This window comes from Myotis davidii, unplaced genomic scaffold, assembly GCF_000327345.1.
Source record: "Myotis davidii unplaced genomic scaffold, ASM32734v1 scaffold242, whole genome shotgun sequence".
Lineage (NCBI taxonomy): Eukaryota > Metazoa > Chordata > Mammalia > Chiroptera > Vespertilionidae > Myotis > Myotis davidii.
Genome location: NW_006295821.1, coordinates 9,394 through 28,407, shown reverse-complemented (window position 1 = coordinate 28,407; position 19,014 = coordinate 9,394). Strand labels below are relative to the sequence as shown.

Here is a 19,014-nt window from a genome sequence, read left to right as displayed (position 1 = left end):
TGGCCAAGAAAGAGGGGCCGGAGTGTGCAAGGACGGAGCCGAAGCCCTTCTCGCCTGGTTTTCCCGCAGAGTCCAGCGCAGGGTCCGCTCTGCTGAGCAACTCCTCCAGCTGCAGCGAGAGCTGCGGCGCCCCCCTCTCTGACCTGCAGGGGTAGCACCCGCTGGGCCCCCGGTGCAGGAGGCCAGCCTGCGGACCCCTAAGTTTTCCTTTGCTTGGGCTTGGGCTTGCCTAGTTTGGTGAGGGGACGGTGCTCTAAGACGCCCTGGACAAGGAGGACCCTGACAAGACCCGATCGAGGAGCTGCCGCTGCCCACAGAACCTCATAGTGCAGGACATGGGGACATGCAAAGGCTCAGGAAGAGTCTGCCCTCCAGCCTCCACGCCAGGACCCCCTCCCAGGGCGCAGGCCCTGGCTCCCAGGGGAAGACAGAACACCAAGCTTCCTGGGAAAATCGGAAAGTCTGGGGGTGCTGCAGGCCAACAGACCACCTGTGAAGAAGGGCTCCTAGAAGGGGCCACCCCTTCCGCCTCCGCCAGGCAGCCAGGGAGGAGCCGATCCCCACCGCTCTGCTTCGGTTTCTGACATTTCTGGTCCGGTGCTTTCGCAGGGATGTGCATACTATGGGGCTGCTTCCAAAAGCCGTCACTGATTCACTGATCCAACAGCTTGAAGAGAGAGGGGGAGGGGGGGGACTCTTTTGTCTTTTACACATTTTTTTTTAAAGCAGGGACGAATCCCACGGCCATTTTTCATGGTACTTCGGCCTCTGACCTTTACCAAGAATCACTGTGTTTACATAAAATGACAATTTGATACCGCATTTGATATAAAACTATTTTTTTGTTACTGGGGTTTACATGGCAGCACGTTGTACATGCCGCGGAATGGTTTGGGGGACTCTCTCGTGGAAATTGACGGCAGTCTCTGCAGCCCACCTGGTAGCAGGTGCATGAAAATATGTCCCTTGATAAAATTAGGCAGCATTTCTACACACGAAAGCAGTTAGAAACCAAGGAAATGTCTTCACCTGTGTAGTTAATTTTTGAAAGGACATTTAAACTATAATTTAAAATACTAACCTTCTTTTCTATAAAAAAAAAAAGTGGGGACTCTTGATTTTTTTTTAACAAGCTTCACTGAATTAGGATTTTTAAATTGTTTTTAAAGAATACATAAAGATGCATTTTCTGCAGGGTATCATCTGAACCAACGATGTCATATGTACCTTAGTGCAAACCTGAGCTCAACTCGCCTCTGCCTCTTCCAACCTCCTCCACCTGCACACGGAGTAAAATCGCCCCGTGTGTTCTGTATAAAATCACCCGGAGTATAGAAATTTAAAGGTCAGAGTTTATTTTATTCCAATCAAAGCAGAACTGGAAAGAAAACTCTTCTGTTTTACCTTTTTTGTGTGTTTCAGAAACACATTCTGTTCTTTGGAAACACTCTCTGTATTGGCTGGGGCAGATATTTTTATATGTGTGTATATATGTTGATGCGTGTACATATGTATCCAATGTAAGGGATGTATTTATAGCCTCCATGCTGCTGGAAATTGTCACTTTACAGCCCTCTCTGAGCCCGGGCCCTGCTGTAGCGAGGCCGACAGGCTTCCCCCCACCACCATGGGCAAGGCCTCATCGCCAGCCAGGCCTTGGAGTGTGGTAATAAACCAGTAAATGTGCAAGACCTGGCAGCTTTTTTTTCTGGTGTATAAATTATTTGGAAAAAAAATGATGTGTCTCATAATTTAATTAATATATTGATTGTTCAGACACCGTTCCTGCCATCTCAGCCCGGGATTGCCCACCATCTTTTGTGATCGCTTCCTCATAAAGGCACTTTAAAACCTCATGTCTTCGTCACTGTTTTCTGTGTTTTTTTCTGCTGATGTAAATGAAATTTGAAAATCCGAGTTCTTTATTATATGGATGGAGTTTGAATAAATATCAGCAACTCTTGCTGTCTGCCTTCATCTGTAAAGGCGCAGAATCCCTCAGGTCTGCGTGCCCAGCACAGCAGTGCTCTGTTTTGCGCATCTACTCACAGGTTGGCAAGCACGTGTTCGAGCAGAAATGGGGCAGGCAGTGAGCATGTTCAAAACACTTTACGTTATCAGAAAAGTGGTGAAGATGGAATAACATTAAGTTTATTATGTATGTCAACAATATAAAGGTAACAAAAGAAATGTAAAATTACCATCCCAAAACAAGAATACATTTGATAACTTTTAAACCAGGAAGGTAGAGAAGAAAAAAGGGTAGTTAATCCAGTAGAAAAAGAGTAGGGTACAGAAAGGGAAAATCATGGTGAGCTGGAGCACAAAAGATGATGGAAGAAATAAGTCCAGATATTTCTCAGTCGCAACATACGTGATGATGCTAAACTGACCTATGGAAAGAGTATCAAATTGGATGTAACAACTGCTAAGAGAGACCATAAAACAAAGTTATGCAAAGGTTGAAAATAAAAGAAAGAAAAAAGATGTAACAGACAAACTCTCACCAAAAGGAAGCTGGGATAGCAATGCTGATAACACATGAAATGCAGTTTAGGACTTGGTTAAGCATATAACAATTATGCTCAAAATATAGAGAGCAAAGATTAGCAGTCAAGGGTGAAAATGTTATCTCTCACAGGTATTAATACCCATTTGTCCCCTAAAAGTATAAAAATATGTATTATTTTCCAACACAAATAAAATACACACACAATTTTAAAAAACAATGAAAAGACAATTTTAAAGGTTAACAAAGAAATGTCATTGGAAATTCTGCTATCTGCAGGACTACAGAATTATGCAGATGAGCACTCAGGAGTGCAGCTAAAGGATAGCTTAGAGTGGCATTGATAGCCCAGCTGCATTTAATGACAAAATTAATGAGTTTACCATTTAAAGAAGCTAAAAGTAAGACCAATATAACTCGAAGGAAGCATAAAGGAGGAAATAGCACAATTCAGAGAAGAAAATAATAAAAATCAAAACAAATTGATAAAATAAAAACCTTGTTCCTCTAAAAATAATAAAATACAGCAATTGATAGAAAGAAAGAAAAACCTGAAAAACTTCACAACAAATAAAGGCTTTAAAATGAGAGAACCAAAAAAATAAATAAATAAAAAATAAAAATAAAATAAAATGAGAGAACCATTATGAACAACTTCTGCCAATACATTTGAAAGCAAAATAGGAATTTTTTAAAGAAAACAAATTGTTAAAATTAATCAGGTAGAAATAAAATACTTGGTCTGATTAATAACAAAGAAATTGACTTGCAGTTTAAAAAAATTACTCCAGATCCCAGGCTCAGATGGTTTTATGGGTTTAGCCATCTCTTTAAGAAGAAGAATCCAAAGAAAGTCAAGAACAGAAATGTCTCCAAAAAGGGCTGTGGTTAGGAGGAGCAGTCTAACGCTAAAGTATCTTTTCCTCCATCCTCTCTCCTCCAAAAATAAATTCCTAAACAGTTAAACAATTATTAAAAACTAGAGGCCTGGTGCACGAAAGTCATGCACAGGGTGGGGTGGGGGGGTGTCCCTCAGCCCAGCCTGTACCCTCTCCAATCTGGGAACCCTCGAGGGATGTCCAACTGCTGGTGGGATCGGGCCTAAATGGGCAGTTGGACATCCCCCTCACAATCCAGGACTGCTGGCTCCCAACTGCTCACCTGCATGCCTGCTGATTGCCCCTAACCACTGCCCTGCCAGCCTGATCAATGCCTAACTGCCCTCCCCTGCAGGCCTGGTCCCTCCCAACTGCCCTCCCCTGCCGGCCATCTTGTGGTGGCCATCTTGTGTCCACATGGGGGTGGCCATCTTGTGTGTTGGAGTGATGGTTAATTTGCATATTACTCTTTTATTAGATAGGATTCCAGAAGTGCCTGACTGGCATGACTCAGTGGTTTAACGGCAACCCATGAACCAGGATGTCAGGGTTCAATTACTGGTCAGGGCACATGCCTGGGTTGCGGACTCCATCTCCAATGGTGGTGGGGGATAGGTAGGGATGGGGGAGGAGGCAGCCAATTTGTAGCCAATGATTCTCTCTCATCATTGATGTTTCTATCTCTCTCGCCCTCTCCTTTCCTCTTTGAAATCAATAAAAACATGTTTTTTAAAATTCCATAGGTGATCAGTAAAACAGCTCCTCTAAGGACTGATTCTTCCTGTTGGCGAGTAGGGCTGAGACCGGCCGGAAATAAGCAGCACTGGTGTCCCCAGTCCCCACCCATTCACAGAAAGGATATGATTTCCACAGAGGCAGCCCGGACAGGGAGTTGCCCTAGCTGTGCCCTGGGACCAGACGGAAAGGGAGGGACAAGACTTGGATGCCAGGGGCAGAAGGGTGCCATCTGTCGCTAACACAGAGTTGAGGGCCCAGCTAGGGGCAGATGCCCCTTTACCTGGGCTTCTCCACCGGACACTCTCGCTCCCCTAAGAAACCACGCCTCTGAGGGGAGGGCAGCCCCATGCGTCTCCTCCATGGCTCCCTTACAAACATGAACATTCATACTCAACACATGCTCCCCTGTGACTAGTGTGGTCACTGTGGGCTGTGGCTTTTCACTGCAGTTTAACTCTGTTTTCCCAGTTGCCGTGATAGATCTATGAGCTTCAAAATCCTAAACTGCATTGGAGATGCCTGTGCCAGATGCATATCCTAACAACTCCATTTCGAAGAACGAACCTCTGCTTCAAAGACTCAGCCATGCTACCTGGGCCTGGATTCCTGGACCCGGCGTCCTGGGCTCAGGCCCGGTCCTTCCGCTCCTGATCCCCCCTCCAGTGGCCTTTGGCACCGAGCGAGGGCTTGGGAAGCTAGGCCTCCCTCCCTCCTCCCTCGGGGTAATTTGAGAACTTTGCTCACCTCCCCCACCAGAATGTCAACAGACAGGGAAGGACTCCATGCACCTCGCCATGTCTGCCCAGCCTGGTGGGCTGGCCCTCCTCTGCTTTCTGCTGGGTCTGCAGGGATCTCTGGCTGCAGGTATGGTGGGTGCTGGAGAGGGTGGGTGGAGGTTTCCTTATGGGCCCGTGGCTGTGGCTGTGGCTGTGGCCACCCTCCTGCCCCGCAAGGGTGCTGAGAGGCCTGAGAGGGAGACAGGGGGACACATGCGTTGTGACTTCACAGTACTGAGTGGTGGCCCTGGTGGAGACAAGGCGCCTACACTGTCCTCTAAAATCTGGTCCATGTTGCTCTTCAAATCCCATCAAATCTCACAGTGGGAAACTAGCTGGGGACCCCAGTAGTGGTCGCCTGCCCCGGTGACTACAGGTGCCCAAAGGAGACCGTGTCCTGCTCCAGCTAAAGTCGGTGCTGCCTTGTCCCTTCTGAGCTCAGGAAAACAGTGGCAGGTGGTGGGTAGCTTTCATCTCCCTTGTTCTAGTCTGTCTTTTCCAAATTCTTTGCAGTAGTCGTGTGTTCCTTTGTCAGACTTGGCTCCGGGTCTCTGAGAGCTTTTTGGGGCACAGTTGCTCCCCTCCATGGGGACAATTCAGCCCTGGTTGAATCATCCCAGGAGTCTCCATTCTTTGATTTTCCCTCAAATTCTTCCAAACCTGGTAGATTCCCTAGGAATACAGACAGGTGAAACTCTGCTGTTAAAGAGATGTGGTCTCCGTCAGCCAGGTGGCCCGGGAGCAGGAGCTTCCCCTCCTCCCTCTGTTCCCACACGCTATAACCCTCTCCAAAGCAGGTCTCGGTTCATCTCTCCTCTGGGACTCTTAGTGGAAGGTGAGGGATTGTCCTTCAAGTGTGTGATCCTGAAGGGAGAGAGCTGGTGGTGGCAAAGCAGAGATGAGCAAAGGGTTTCGATGAGTTAGCTGAGAGAGAACTGACCACCATTGGGATGTCACCTGAGTTCCAGAGGAGCTGGAAGGACAGGTCCAGCATGCAGCAAACAGGACCTGTGGGCTTTCAATGGAGACAAGAGACACCCAGCCCCTCTTCATCTGCCACCCGCCCGTGTGGCCCCGTACCTTCCTCCCCCAGAGGATCCGCCAGCGCATTCATGCAGCAGCTCTTGATAAAATGCTCTAGGTGCCAGGACACAGCAGATGCCAATTTTTATTAGAGAAGTTACACGTGTGGATCGTATACATTTTGGAACAGAATAGCTGCGGATCCCCAAGGTTAATTTATGTACATTTTTTCAATAAATGACATTTGCTCATATGTAAATTTTTCCTTGTAAACATTATACAGTAGGTATTGTTTTATTACCTTCTTTTTCACTTAATACCACATCTTCTTAAGCATTCTGCTTCCTGGCGGCATGGGATGCCATCATCTGGTTGTTTCAGATGATTACGAGCAATAGCTCTCCTGTGGCTAGGTTTTCGTGCATGCCTCTGAGTATAGGATAAATTCCTAGACATGGGGACCAGGTCAGTAGGCATCAGTGTGATAAATTATAATTTAATGAACATATTGCCTCATCCTTGTATATAAAATTTGTCACCAGTCAGCCATGAAAAAGCGCTCCTAACATTCAGCCAGGCCTGGACACAGGAATCCTTTCACTCCTGTTACTGAGGGGACGAGACCAGTGTGGATGTTTCTGGGCCATCTTGGCATGGCTGGTTGTAAACGTTTCGTGGAACTCCCATTTTTCAGTCTTCATCACCCAAGAGGAAGCCCAAAGCGTCCTGCACAGGCAAAGGCGAGCCAACTCGTTCCTGGAGGAGCTGAGGCCAGGCTCCCTGGAGAGAGAGTGCAGGGAGGAGCAGTGTTCCTTTGAGGAGGCCCGGGAGATCTTCAGGAACACAGAGAAGCTGGTGAGTTCCCCTCTATGGGGGCGCCCTCTGCACCACCAGATAGCTACGTGGGCCCTGTACTGAGTCTTCAGGCAGGGAGCTCTGTGACAGCAGAGGTCGCTCCCATGTCTTGGAGAGCAACTCTCTTCAGTCTGTGGCTGTGAGTGCGACATGCCCAGGGGAACACACAGGCAGCTCCGGCACGCACAGCCCCTCCGTGTCTGGGTCACTTTTCCTCCCAAGAATGATCTCACGTTCCTCAGTCAGAGCTCCTGCAATGCTCCATACCTCCCTGCTATGGTCAGGGACATCCTCCTCTCTGCCACACCATGCGTCCTCAATGTTGCATCTGAAAATCTGGTTTGAACAGCACACCTGCCGTGTGTCCCTTGCTGTCCAGTCCCCTAGAGGTGGCCCTGCTGCATAGCGATGCTGCTGACAGAGCAGATGTCTGAGACAGTGGCCTGGGCGAGCCTCTCCTGCCACGCTGCCCGTGGACACCTCTTCAGAGAAACTTGTGTGACGACACACCCAGGGCACCACTGCTTTCCTCACCTGCCCTTGGTCCATAGGATGGAGTGCTCTTCATTTCTGTTTCCATTTTCTAAACGAGTGTATTTAAATTCTATCACATCTCTTTGAAACACTTCAGTAGGCGTGAGGGTCAGGTTATGATGAGATAAGACCACACAGGACATGCCTTACACTCACAGGACACACACCTCACCTGACAATCACAGGATGCTTCCCCTCGTACTCAAAGGCAAACATTTCACACTCTCAGTGCACCGCACACCCAACAGGAAGCCAGGCTATTTGAGACAGAGGCTAACATGACCCTTTCTGTGCAAGCTGGAAATTGTCATACTTTATGGCTGTGTACCAGTTCATTTTTCAAAGCAGTTTCAACAGTGTTCGTCTTGTTTTATTCTCATAGCCACCCTGAGAGTTTAAGTTCAGTTGATCAAAAGATTCCTCAGGATATCAATGTTATTGATGGGCCCTTGGCAGTTCCTAGAATGCCTTTACACCCATGACCTGCCTCCTCCCAGGTCAGCCCCTGTGTGTGGATCCTCAGAGGAGGAAATGGAGGCTCAGAGTGCATATGTGTCTTGTCCCAGGTTCACACCTTGGACATGGCAAAGCTGGGGCTAGTTGGGGCTGAAATTCGGGTATTTTGACACGGAGAAGGAAAGTTGTGACCTCTGGTGACTTTAATCATCTAGGGTGGGGTAGAATCTTTCCCCTCAGATGAGCCCACCTCATCTCCAGAGGAGAGCCTGGCTTCCAGAGCCCATGGCAAAGGGCCCCAGGCAGAAGCCCCAGCCCACCCCTGCCCACCCCAGTTCATCAGCTCCTTGCACGGATTCCATAAATGTCTGCTTCTGGAGAGCATATGTCTCATGTGGCTTCCTCTTTGTTCCCTCAGGCGCAGTTCTGGATTTCTTACAACGGTGAGTAGGTAAATGGCCCATTTATGCTCCACCTTCAAGCTCTTCTCAACATACTAACACAGACTCACTCCACAGATGGGGACCAGTGTGCCTCAAATCCATGCCAGAATGGAGGCTCCTGTGAGGACCAACTCCAGTCCTACATCTGCTTCTGCCCTGAAGACTTTGAGGGCCGGAACTGTGAGACAAGTGAGAAGTCCCATATCTTGCAGATAGGGTCCCAGGGGGGAGGCTGATGGGCATGGCCTGGCCCTCCGCCTTGGTCGGAAGTTGATCTAAATGACTCTGAAGGCTTCTGTCAACCGGAGAACCTTGGATTTGGGGTTCTCAGGTATCAATTCTCAAAGTTGATGGCCCCCTGTTCCTTTCTGGGAAACATAAAACCTTTGGGCTCCCAGCACTGGGAAATTCTGATCCATCTGGAAAGGGCACAGGTGAGAATCACTACTTCTCCGCCCAGCTGCCATATATCCTGTCAACCAAGACAGGTGGGTAAACCTGACCTTCCCTACTTGCTGTTACGAAGGTATGAGATTTTTTTTCCACCTTCCATATATTCAAGTATTGCAAAGTTCAGTAGCCTCCCAGACCATTCTCAAGTTCACTAATCTGCTGGAAGGACCCAGAGAACTCACTGAAAACTGATATATTCACAGTTACAGTTTATTATAGCAAAAATATGTAGGCTAAAATCCGCAAAGGGACCAGGTGTAAACTCCCAGTTGTCCTCTCCCAGGCAATTATATGGACAGTCTTTCATTCTCTGAGGCTGATGGGTGACAAGACGTATGGGCATGACCAACCCAGGAAGCCTCAGTGTCCAGAGATTTTACTGAGCTCAGTCACATAGACATGGCTGACCATCCACATGGCTGACCTCTGTCTCCAGCCCCTCCAGAGGCTGAGCTGAGATCCTGTGGCCCAAAGCCCCTCGTGAATGATATTCACGTGTGACCATCCCATGTGAGTCAAGGGGCCCAGGGTAAGAACACTCTTTTCAGGCAGATTAAAGGAAGTGTCCAACTTAATTAGGATGGAGAGATCACGTTGGAGGGACTGAGGTCAAAGGCCAAGCTTCTTTTTGGAGTGTGAACATTCTGATCCTGAAGGAGCTCTTCTGGGCCACAGCCAACTTCTGCTGTAAGCAGAACAGAGGCCAGACAGAGTGAAGGAAGAGGCTTCCTGCCAGTTATATGGGGCCAGAGAGCCTTAGTGTCTGCTGCATTTACACAGCAAGACAACTGTTTCCCACAGCAGCGTGCTGTCCTTCAGAGTCAGGTCAACGGTCCTCTTTTCTGCCTCTTGGGACCAGTGGCCCCTGGGCATCAGGGCCTGGCTGTAGAGCAGTCTCATTTCTCTTGTACTGGCAGGTCTCTGACTGAGTTTGGCTCTTGTACTGTCCTCAGGTGACTCTTACTTTTCCCGGGCCCACCAGCTGCTGGGAGGGGCAGTAGTGTGGAGACCACCACATGCTGGTTCTGTGTCCCCACTGGGTAGGCTGCTCAGACATGGGGGAGCACCCAGACACCAGGTCCCACCTTTCTGGGTCAATCCGCAGCGTTGGGTAGTGCCAGGCTCAGTCTCTGTAGTTAGCAGCTGAGCTCCACCTTCGTGCCCTCGGCGGGGTGGCCACCAGGGCTGGCTTTCCCTGACCAGCAGAGGCCCCTCGCGGGCTGTCTCCTTCTGCATTCAGACAAGAACAGCCTGCTGATCTGTGAGAATGACAATGGGGGTTGTGACCAGTACTGCAGCAACCATGTGGAGGCCAAGCGCTTCTGCCGGTGCCACGAGGGGTACACACTCCAGGCTGACGAGGTGTCCTGTGCACCCACAGGTAACAGGCCCTTGGGGATCTGCTTCAAGGGCTGTGTGCTGTATCACTTTCAGATGGGAATGGGTGGCATACCATTCACTGAGCACCTACTACCTGCTGACCACTGCAGAGGCAGGGACGAGAATGAGGGTGGGGGTGGCTCCCCTGACCCGCAGGCCAACGCAACAGGGGGTGGGACAGAGCCCTGGGAGCAGCTCCCTAAATGGGCTTTGGACCCCCTGCCCACCTCAGATGGGTCCACAGGAGCAGAACAAAGCTCCCCTGCCCCTCTGCCAGTCCCCTCTGGCAGGAATCTATGCTGCCACACACAACTGTGACTAGTGACTACACAGCATTTTTCCAGATTCCAAATTCTTCTGAAAGGAAAGCACTTTTAGAAAAATGGAAAATGTCTTCAAACCAACCTCACACTAATGGAATTGCAATTCCAAAGGCTGGGGCACCCCAAGCCCTGTGTCTCTTCAGCAGTCAGTGTCCCCAGCATGGTCAAAGCAGCCTGAAATTCAGCTGCCCTCTAAATGCTTTCTTTCCTGGCCCAAGGACTTTCTTGGAGCAGACCGAAAACTAAGGGTGAGGTCAAAATAGCAGCCTAGTTGTTGGAGAGGCTGGGTGGCCTTAAGACAGAATATCATTCATCTTTTAGGAAATTCAAGCAGCACTCATCTTCCCCCCCCCCGCCAAAAAAAAATTAGCAGAAACCAGTTTCAAGAAGTAGGGCCCTCTATTCCTGCAAAACCAGCCCCTGGCCCTTCTCACCCAGCAGCTCCCACAAGGGCCTCCCTGCACCCAGAGGCTTCCCACAGCCCCAGGAGGAGCCAGAGGCAGAGCCACTGCCTGCACGGCTCAGAGCCCTCTTCTCACGAGTGCGTTCATCCCTCATAAACCCCCACATCTTGCTGACTTTTGTTTTATAGTTGAGTATCCATGTGGAAAAATACCTGTCTTGGAAAAAAGAAATGACAGCCAACCCCATGGCCGAATTGTGGGTGGCAAGGTGTGTCCCAAAGGGGAGTGTCCCTGGCAGGTAAGGCTTCAGGGCCCCAGGGTCACTGAAGGGAAAGTGGGCAGGTCAGCCTCAGGGCCACACCCCAGGCCCCAAGTCACTCTGCTCATGGCAGTGCTTCAGTGGGCTTCCTCTCATTCCAAGTCCTGTGTTGACAACAGCCTCCATTCATCTCAGATGTCAGTGCTCCCGGCAGCACCTCTGCCAGCTGACACCTCACAGGGCTTCATCACAGGCTGCTAGCCTCACTCCCCTTTTACAGATGAGGAAACTGAGGCCCTCCAACTCATAAATGGCAAAGGCAGGATTTGAACCCAGCTCTCACACCTTCCAAGCTGCACCTACTGTCTGCCTCTGGAAGCTGAGATTTTCTTTTTGGTATGCCAGATATTGTGTTTTTTTAATTTTATTTGAGGTTGGCCTGCAGGCCCTATTGGTGATCAGGGCCTGCAGGCTGAGAGCAGCTCCTGCATTGAGCGTCTGTGCCCTGGTGGTCAGTGCGCATCATAGCAACCAGTCAGTCTGCTGGTTGTTCCACAGTTTGGTCGATTTGCATATTAGCCTTTTATTATATAGGATATTTTTAATTATCATCCCTCAACCCCCTCCTCTTTGGCAGCCATCAGCTTTTTCTCTGTATCTATGGGTTTGTTTCTGTTTTATCTATTTATTTTGTTTTCTTACACTTCACATACGTGAGATCATACAGTACGATTTTTTATCTGTAACAAAGTCCTCCCGCAGGCCTGGAGGCTACCCACCCCCTCACCCCCCACCCACCCACATGTGTTCAGGTCTGTGGGCCGTGGCCCCTCCAGGGCCTCTCTTCACCAGGCTGCCTATGAGCCTGGTCCCAGTTGGAAATGCAGTCTCAGGCCCAAAGGCCTCCTGGGCCAGCACCTGCATTTCACGAGGCCCAGGGATATGTGTACACTCAAGTGTGAGAAGAGCTGTCACTCTAGACCTACAAGCTCAGGTCTGAGCCCAAATCAGTAGCTCCTCTTTATCCTTTCATTCTGGGACCCCCGTGTTAAACAGCCAAGAATTTTTAGAAATAAAAGTAAATGAATGAGAACCTTGTAAAGGGAATTGGAGAATCACCAGTCATTCTGGTGAAGGGGGTTGACTTTGGGCTCAGGGAAGCTCCAATCCTCTGGTTTCCCAGCAATCTGGCCCTTCCAGACCAGCCTCAGAAGTTGCACCCACCTGGCCGCCCGGGGTCCATCCCACCTCCCACAGCAGTTGGGGCCCTGGTGGGGCCTCCGCTCTTGGGCTTTGCAGAACCCTGGTGGTGGCGTTCAGAGGAACATCTGAGTTAGGCACATCCAAATAGGACTGAAGTGTTCACCAGGGTCCCCGTAATTGGGTGGCAAAGCCTCTCGGAGATGGAGGCAGAGCTGGCAGGTGTGGGTCTCTGTGAATTCACAGTGGGGAGCTCCCAGGGTGGGGCTTGCTGGGGTGACTGCAGCAGGCACTGCTTCCCAGCACGCGCTCCCTGTGCCGAACCCCACAAGACCTGGCTTTTCAATATCATTCAACCCCCACAATCCCACCTGAGAGGCAGGTGCAACTCTCACCCAGTGCAGGTGAGGAACCTGAGGCCCAGTAAGAGCAGCGCCTTGCCCACGGCAGAGCTGAGAGTTGGGCCTGGGAGACCCAGGTCCATTTTGTGACCACCACCCCCAGACAGTCTCTTGTAGCTGCAGCCGCAGATTCGCGGTCAGCCAGGGCAGGGCTAGATGCTCAGGGGTCTGCAACCGGAGGGACCCCGCCCTGAGCTCAAAGCTCGAAGGTAGCTCTTCTCATCTGTTGTGGGACCATCTTACTGTGGCTTTTCTCTGAGGGGCCCGATAGTTTGGAGGAGACAGGCACCTCCCCAGCACCCTTTGTCCTGCCGTCCACAAGTCGGGACATTAAGCTTCAGTCTGATGGACCCATTTCCAGTCTCTTTCCTCCATGGCTGATCCGGCTTCACCACACTTCTCAATAACACGGTGACTGTAGAACACCAAACCAGGACCCTTCATAGGCGGATCTGCCTCACCCTCAGCCAGGCCTCCCTGGCCTTGCAATTCCTCACTGTCCGCAGGCCCTGCCTGACTTTGACTCCTTTCCCACCCATAAAATGTCTCCACCCAGGACTTATTCAAGGACACACTCAGCACCCTCAGTGCTTTTAGGAAGAAAAAGAGGACAGAAGACATATATTGAGCACCGACTGTGTGCCTACAGCTGTGCCTGGTGCGTCACTCTGTTGTGTCCTTGAGCCCTCACCTGCTCTAGAAGCCAGCGCTTGGCCTGATCTTTGCCAGTCAGCTTGCAGGTCAAGCCTGGATGACAGTACAGGGAGGCCCACAGAGGGGTCCAGCACCAGCATCCCCACACCAGGCGGGGTCTGTGAGTTCTCTCTCCCCTCAGCTGGATGGGGGAGCAGCCTGCTGGAGAGAAGCTAGAACAGCTTTGCCCAGGAAGGGCTCTGGCAGGCTATACAGACAAACCCTCCAATAAATGCAGCCCATCCCGGGGGCGTGCAGGGAAAGGTGAGTCTCCAGGAAGAGGATCCCAAGGACAATAGGTGACCTTCCACCGTCTGTGGTGCCCTCGGCAGGTTGCACTGATCCTGAATGGGGAGCTGCAGTGCGGGGGCACCCTGATCAATACCACCTGGGTGGTCTCCGCCGCCCACTGTTTCGACGGAATCAAGAGCCTGAAGAACCTGACGGTGGTAGTGGGTAGGTTTTGTTTTTACCTCCTAATGAGCGGCGGTTCTAAGAGTCAGGGCATCAATCCTCCACCTTGCACAAGCAGATGAACTTCTCCAAAAAGAGGAGTGGGTAGCATCTGCACAAACCCCGAGGCCCACAAGGAGTCATTGTGGCCACCATCCCCCTCAGCCTTTTTTCCACCCCAAATAAAGACATGGGGTGGGGGTGATGCTGTACCCACCCTGTCTTGCTTGAGTCAAGAGCCCTGAGGGCGATGCAGCCACCCAGGGCTCCAGGGGTCAACATGGGGGGGAGGGGCTCTGCTTGGTGGAATTATGGGATAATGAGACCCCTGCAGGGAGGGCCAGGCCCTGCCTGGAGTCGGGGAATCAGGCAGTCCTCACCACCTGCCCACAGCTGCCTGGCCCAGGACCCTTCCTCAGTGCCTTCAGCACCCCAGATTCCATATTCACCCCCAATTCATGTTCTGCATGGAGCCCAGGGGGGCCGCCCAGACCAGCTTGGGGTTGGACGCAGGGCCCCTCCTGCCCCAAAGGGTCCTTCCCTCGGGCTGCAGGGGGAGGGGTACAGGGGTGCTGGTCTCCCCACAGGTGAGCACGACCTGAGCGAGAAGGACGGTGATGAGCAGGAACGGCGAGTCGTTCAGATCATTGTCCCCGACAAGTACGTCAGGCGCAAGACGAACCACGACATCGCCCTGCTCCGCCTGAGCAGGCCTGTGGCCCTCACGGACTACACGGTGCCCCTCTGTCTGCCTGAGAAGGCCTTCTCCGAGAGGACGCTGGCCTTCATCCGCTTCTCCACCGTGAGCGGCTGGGGCCGGCTCCTGGAAAAGGGCGCCACGGCCCTGGAGCTCATGGCCATTGACGTGCCCCGGCTGATGACCCAGGACTGCCTGGAGCAGTCAAAGAAGGAGGCGGGCTCCCCAGTGCTCACGGAGAACATGTTCTGTGCTGGCTACCGAGATGGGAGCAAGGACGCCTGCAAGGGGGACAGCGGGGGCCCCCACGCCACCAAGTTCCAGGGCACGTGGTATCTGACGGGCGTCGTCAGCTGGGGTCTGGGCTGTGCAGCCGAAGGCCACTTTGGGGTGTACACCAGGGTCTCCCAGTACATCGAGTGGCTCCACGGGCTCATGAGCGCAGAAACACACTCAGAAGGCTTCCTCCGAGCCCCGCTTCCCTAGTCTGTCAGGGCCGGCTCCGAGGAGCCTGCTCCTGGGACATAAAGCTGCTGTTGCTTGGGTTGTCCTGGCTTCAGTCCTGTAAATTCTTCTGCCCTTATTGGGGTGGGGAGGTGGAGAGGGAGGAGAGAAACAGAGAGACCGAGAGAGACAAAGAAGAAAAGAGAGAGAGAGAAGGAGAGATAGAGACTGAGAGGTGAGGAGAGAGGAAGTAAGGGGAGAAATTCTAAGGAGACGGGGAGAGAGACTCAGAGATTCCCAGAGACAGACTGAGTGAATAAAGAGATGAGACGCAGGGCCGATGATGAGGGAAACAGGAAGCTCGGCAGTGGTGGACGGGGCACCGTGACCTGCACTCACCGGCGTATCTCTGCTCTGTCTCACTGCGGACCCAGCAGAGGGGTGCGTGGTTCACTCAGTGACAAGTGCTACTTTCTCTGTCTTTTAACTCTCATATTTTTCTCCCTTATGCAAGTATTTCTTCTTTGTTTCAAATAAATTGGAAGCATCATCCGTTCGTTTTGTGGATATCCTCCAGATCTGTCCTGCACATGCATCTTTTCCTATAACACAGGCTACATAAAAGGCTCCACCCTGTTTGCTGCCTGTTCTCCCCACGAGCAGCAAACGGCTGAATCTCCTCTGCACTCTTTCTGGCAGCCTGCCATTCACGGATTGTCTATATGAGCCCAGCGGGTGCACTGCTCCCTCAAGGCACGACTGGAGGACAGCGACTGGCCTGTCCCATGCCTGGAACACTAGTACTTAAGTGAGTAAGCATGCCAGGACTTGCTCTGCTGAACAGTCAAGCCATATGTAGTTTTCAGCAAGCCACAGCTAAGGCTGAGTCCAAGCCATCTGCTTTTGTAAATAAAGTTTTATTGGGACATACCCATTCCTTTACGGATCACCATGGCTGCTTAAAACCACAGCGCTGAGTAGTTGGGACGGAGACCGTCGTCTGACCAGAGACCATCTGACCCGCAGTGCACTTTAAGAGACCTGGCATAGGCCAGACCTCCTGGAGTCGGGCTGGCTCCGCCTGTAACTCTTGGCCAAGCCACCGCTTATCCTCCTGTGCCTCGTTTCTGCCTCTCTGAAATGGGGGGCCCCTTCCTGCTTGTCATGAGGATGACACCAGTGCACAGGGAATGAGGCACCTGGGAGAGCTCGATCATGTCGTCCTGGACCAGAAAGCTGATTTGCAAACATCCAGATGTCCCCAGCTCAGCTGTCCAGGCGACAGGGACTTAGGGGAAATTCTGCAACCAAAATGCAAGAGACCTGATGAGGCCCTCAGCCCAGCGCATGTCTTGTATCTTCCTGGAAATGGAAGCTCTCTGCATCCTCTTCCTGAGAAGAAAAGGAGGGGGAGGGGAGGTGGACATGGTCAGGCCAGGAGCCCCCCCGACCCACAAGAGGTTAAACGGGCTCCTGGCAGTTCACTGGCTCTGCCTCAGTTTCCCCAGTCATCGGTGCCTCCCTCTCTCAGAGGTGCTGGAAGCATGGGCGCCAAGCGACATCAGGACTACCCCTGAAGGCTAACACTTGACGTGCAGATAAACTAACCGTTATGGATCGGCTCCCTCTTTTTTTGAGTGGCGCTTCAATCATTTCCTGCCCACCAGGTGCTGGGGACAAGAGGACTCCCACAGCTCCAGCCTCCCCAATAGCTGCATTTATCCAGAAACAGCATCGCAGCACAAATTGTCCAGGTGAGACAGGCCCAAGGCACCAGCTGCAGGTTGTCCCTGAGGACCAGGCTCTGCATGGAACAGTGACCACCCCACAAAAGACCAGGCTGGCCTCAGCGTACAGAGCAGGCACATTTCAGGCCTGAACTCATTCACCCCATCTGTTGGTGTTTATTGAGCATCTTCTGGGTGCCAGACACCCTTACGAGGTGCTGGAGACAGAGCAACGAACAACCCAGATGATAGGACTTATATATAGCCAAGTGTCCATGGGCAGCGAGTCATGGGTCACCATGTGGGAAGTGTTGTGGGTGGGAGCACTGCGGAATAGAGTGCAGTCCTTTTCTGTCTGTCACCTTGCCGGTCACTTCCCAGGCCTTTCCCTTCAGAGCCTGGAGTCTGGCTGCAGAGATAGACCCTGGTCAGCACAGGAGCTCAGGCTGTGACCCCACTCTTGGTGCCCCGGAGCGGTTTCTGCACTGGAAATGAAGCCTGTACCTGGTGTGCACCTGCTACCTAACACACACCTACCTCCCCAGCCTGGCTGCCAAGGTGGCGGCTGCTTCTGCTGACCTGAGGTGATTCGCGCTTCCCTGACACCGGGCATTTGTTACAAAGAGACACAGCCTTGATGAGAGCCAAGAAATGAGACTCTGAGACTCCGTATTTCCTGGAGACAGTGCCTTCCAGACTTCCTTGGCCCCGAATTAGGGGAGTGGAGAGTGCGAGCCTCAAGGAGGGGCTGGATGATGAAGCAGCTGCTGATCCTGACGCTCAGGCACCATGCTGCCCTCCGAGATCTCCCAGGGGACCAGTACTGAGCTGTACAGAAGTGAGAAATGAGCTACACTGCAGGGTCTCTGACTCAGAGCTCTGTCTCCCAACTGAGCCCCCAGCTGAGTGTGTGAGGCCGAGGAGCCATCCTGGCACAGCCCTCTTGACCTTGAGCCAACTTGTCCTGTGGTCGGTCAACAGATCACTCAGGGTTCCAGCAGAGCAGTCCCCACCAGGCACACCAGGCAGGGGCTATCCTCCCAGAAGTCTGTGTCGGAGCCTGTGCACAAAGAACCCTGTGCTGCAAAGGGTCACAAGACAAGCTCTGCCTCCCAGAGCCCCTGAATTTGGGGAGGAAGGTACAAGCCCGGCATGCAGGTGCAGGAGGCCCTGTGTGGGGCCCCACCTGACAGCACCTGGAGAGAGAGGCCTCTGAGCAGGACCAGGTCAGACCCAGAGACAATCAGGACACTGAGGGGGCAAGACCTGGGTTCAAATCCCACGTGTACCACAGACACTTCACTTCTCCCTAAGCCTCCGTGTTCTCTTCTGGACCACAGCCAGCCCAGGCTCCAATCAGAAGGCTGTGATAAGCAGAAGGACAATCCTCCACCCTCTGAGCTGGGGTGAGTGAACCTTGCCCTGGAAGCCTATCACAGTGCGACCGCAACACTGTCCTAGGCCACACCATGGCCGGCCTGCTGTGCCTCCTCCTGCTCAGTGCCTCCCTGGCCAGCCTCCTGTCACCCGGGGGAAGTGGTAAGCACCCCTCAACCTCAGGCTACAGTGGTGGTCTCCTGGAAGAGGAGAAAGGGTGGGGAGCTGGGGTGATGCCCTTGAACCTCCACAGTGTATCAGTGATGGTGAACCTATGACACGCGTGTCAGAGGTGACACGTGAACTCATTTTTTTGGTTGATTTTTCTTGGTTAAATGGCATTTAAATATATAAAATAAATATCAAAAATATAAGTCTTTGTTTTACTATGTTTGCAAATATCAAAAAATTTCTACATGTGACAGGGCACCGGAGTTAAGTTAGGGTTTTTCAAAATCCTGACAGGCCGAGCTCAAAAGGTTTGCCATCACTGGGTAGATAGTGGGTGCCCGTCCCCTGTCAAAGGCTGACATGAGACAGCTGGGCTTGGTGGTCTCAGCCAAGGCAGCTTAGGGCCAGGTGTGCCTCCCTGTGGGTGGAGAGTCAGACAGCCAGTCAGAGGTCATAAAGACAGATAGAAACACATGGGCAGAGGAAGAGGGAGACAGACAGAGAAACATAGACGGACAGAAAGACAGAGACAGACAAACACAGACACACACAGAGAGAGAGACAGAGGGAGAAAGAGAGGCAGAAAACAGAGAAGGGAGGGAGCGAAGGGAGAGGGGGCAGGTAGAGACAGAGAGAAGCCGCTTTCCTCTGCCAACATGAGCAGGGGGAGAGGAGGGGAAGGGGTCAGTCCCAGGCACAGAAGAGTGTCCATGGCAGGGAGGCAGGGATAAGAATGAGAGAGAAGCTGGTGTTGCCACCCTCAGGCTGGCTCAGCCAGGGGGAGGGGCTGCCCAAGCCTGGCTCAGATGGGGGTGGCTGG

At 52.0% G+C, this 19,014-nt stretch overlaps 3 protein-coding genes across 13 annotated transcripts in view; all 3 read left to right on the top strand.

The window, feature by feature from the left end:
- The window catches only part of MCF2L (MCF.2 cell line derived transforming sequence like), a 188,318-nt gene extending 186,355 nt beyond the window's left edge, over positions 1-1,963 (top strand). For 9 of the 10 annotated variants that reach the window (XM_015568426.1, XM_015568423.1, XM_015568418.1 and 6 more), the window contains one exon: positions 70-1,963. In XM_015568426.1, the coding sequence (XP_015423912.1) occupies positions 70-155 (86 nt within the window). In that variant the 3' untranslated portion in view covers positions 156-1,963. The remainder of the gene's footprint in view (positions 1-69) is intronic. The other variant, XM_015568421.1, reaches the window with a different exon arrangement.
- A 2,912-nt stretch (positions 1,964-4,875) lies between these two features.
- On the top strand, positions 4,876-15,109 carry F7 (coagulation factor VII). Of its 2 annotated transcripts, XM_006770666.2 has the most exons (9): positions 4,876-4,989; positions 6,619-6,779; positions 8,188-8,212; positions 8,288-8,401; positions 8,673-8,738; positions 9,906-10,046; positions 10,961-11,070; positions 13,658-13,781; positions 14,366-15,109. In XM_006770666.2, the coding sequence occupies exons 1-9, from the start codon at positions 4,908-4,910 to the stop codon at positions 14,959-14,961; spliced, it is 1,419 nt and encodes a 472-aa protein (XP_006770729.1). In that variant the 5' UTR covers positions 4,876-4,907; the 3' UTR covers positions 14,962-15,109. The 2 variants fall into 2 exon arrangements, with proteins under 2 accessions (XP_006770729.1, XP_006770730.1); XM_006770667.2 differs by lacking the exon at positions 8,673-8,738.
- A 2,901-nt stretch (positions 15,110-18,010) lies between these two features.
- Positions 18,011-19,014, top strand: part of LOC102765538 (coagulation factor X-like) — a 9,454-nt gene continuing 8,450 nt past the window's right edge. The window contains exon 1 of the mRNA XM_006770665.2: positions 18,011-18,185. Coding sequence (XP_006770728.1) covers positions 18,116-18,185 — 70 coding nt within the window. The 5' untranslated portion in view covers positions 18,011-18,115. The remainder of the gene's footprint in view (positions 18,186-19,014) is intronic.

Bases quoted from the DNA above. Each gene is read 5' to 3' on its own strand.
- F7 (XM_006770666.2), top strand. From the start codon at position 4,908: ATGCACCTCGCCATGTCTGCCCAGCCTGGTGGGCTGGCCCTCCTCTGC. The intron at 6,780-8,187 runs GTGAGTTCCCCT...TTGTTCCCTCAG, and splicing joins TCAGGAACACAGAGAAGCTG to GCGCAGTTCTGGATTTCTTA. The intron at 13,782-14,365 runs GTAGGTTTTGTT...GTCTCCCCACAG, and splicing joins GAACCTGACGGTGGTAGTGG to GTGAGCACGACCTGAGCGAG.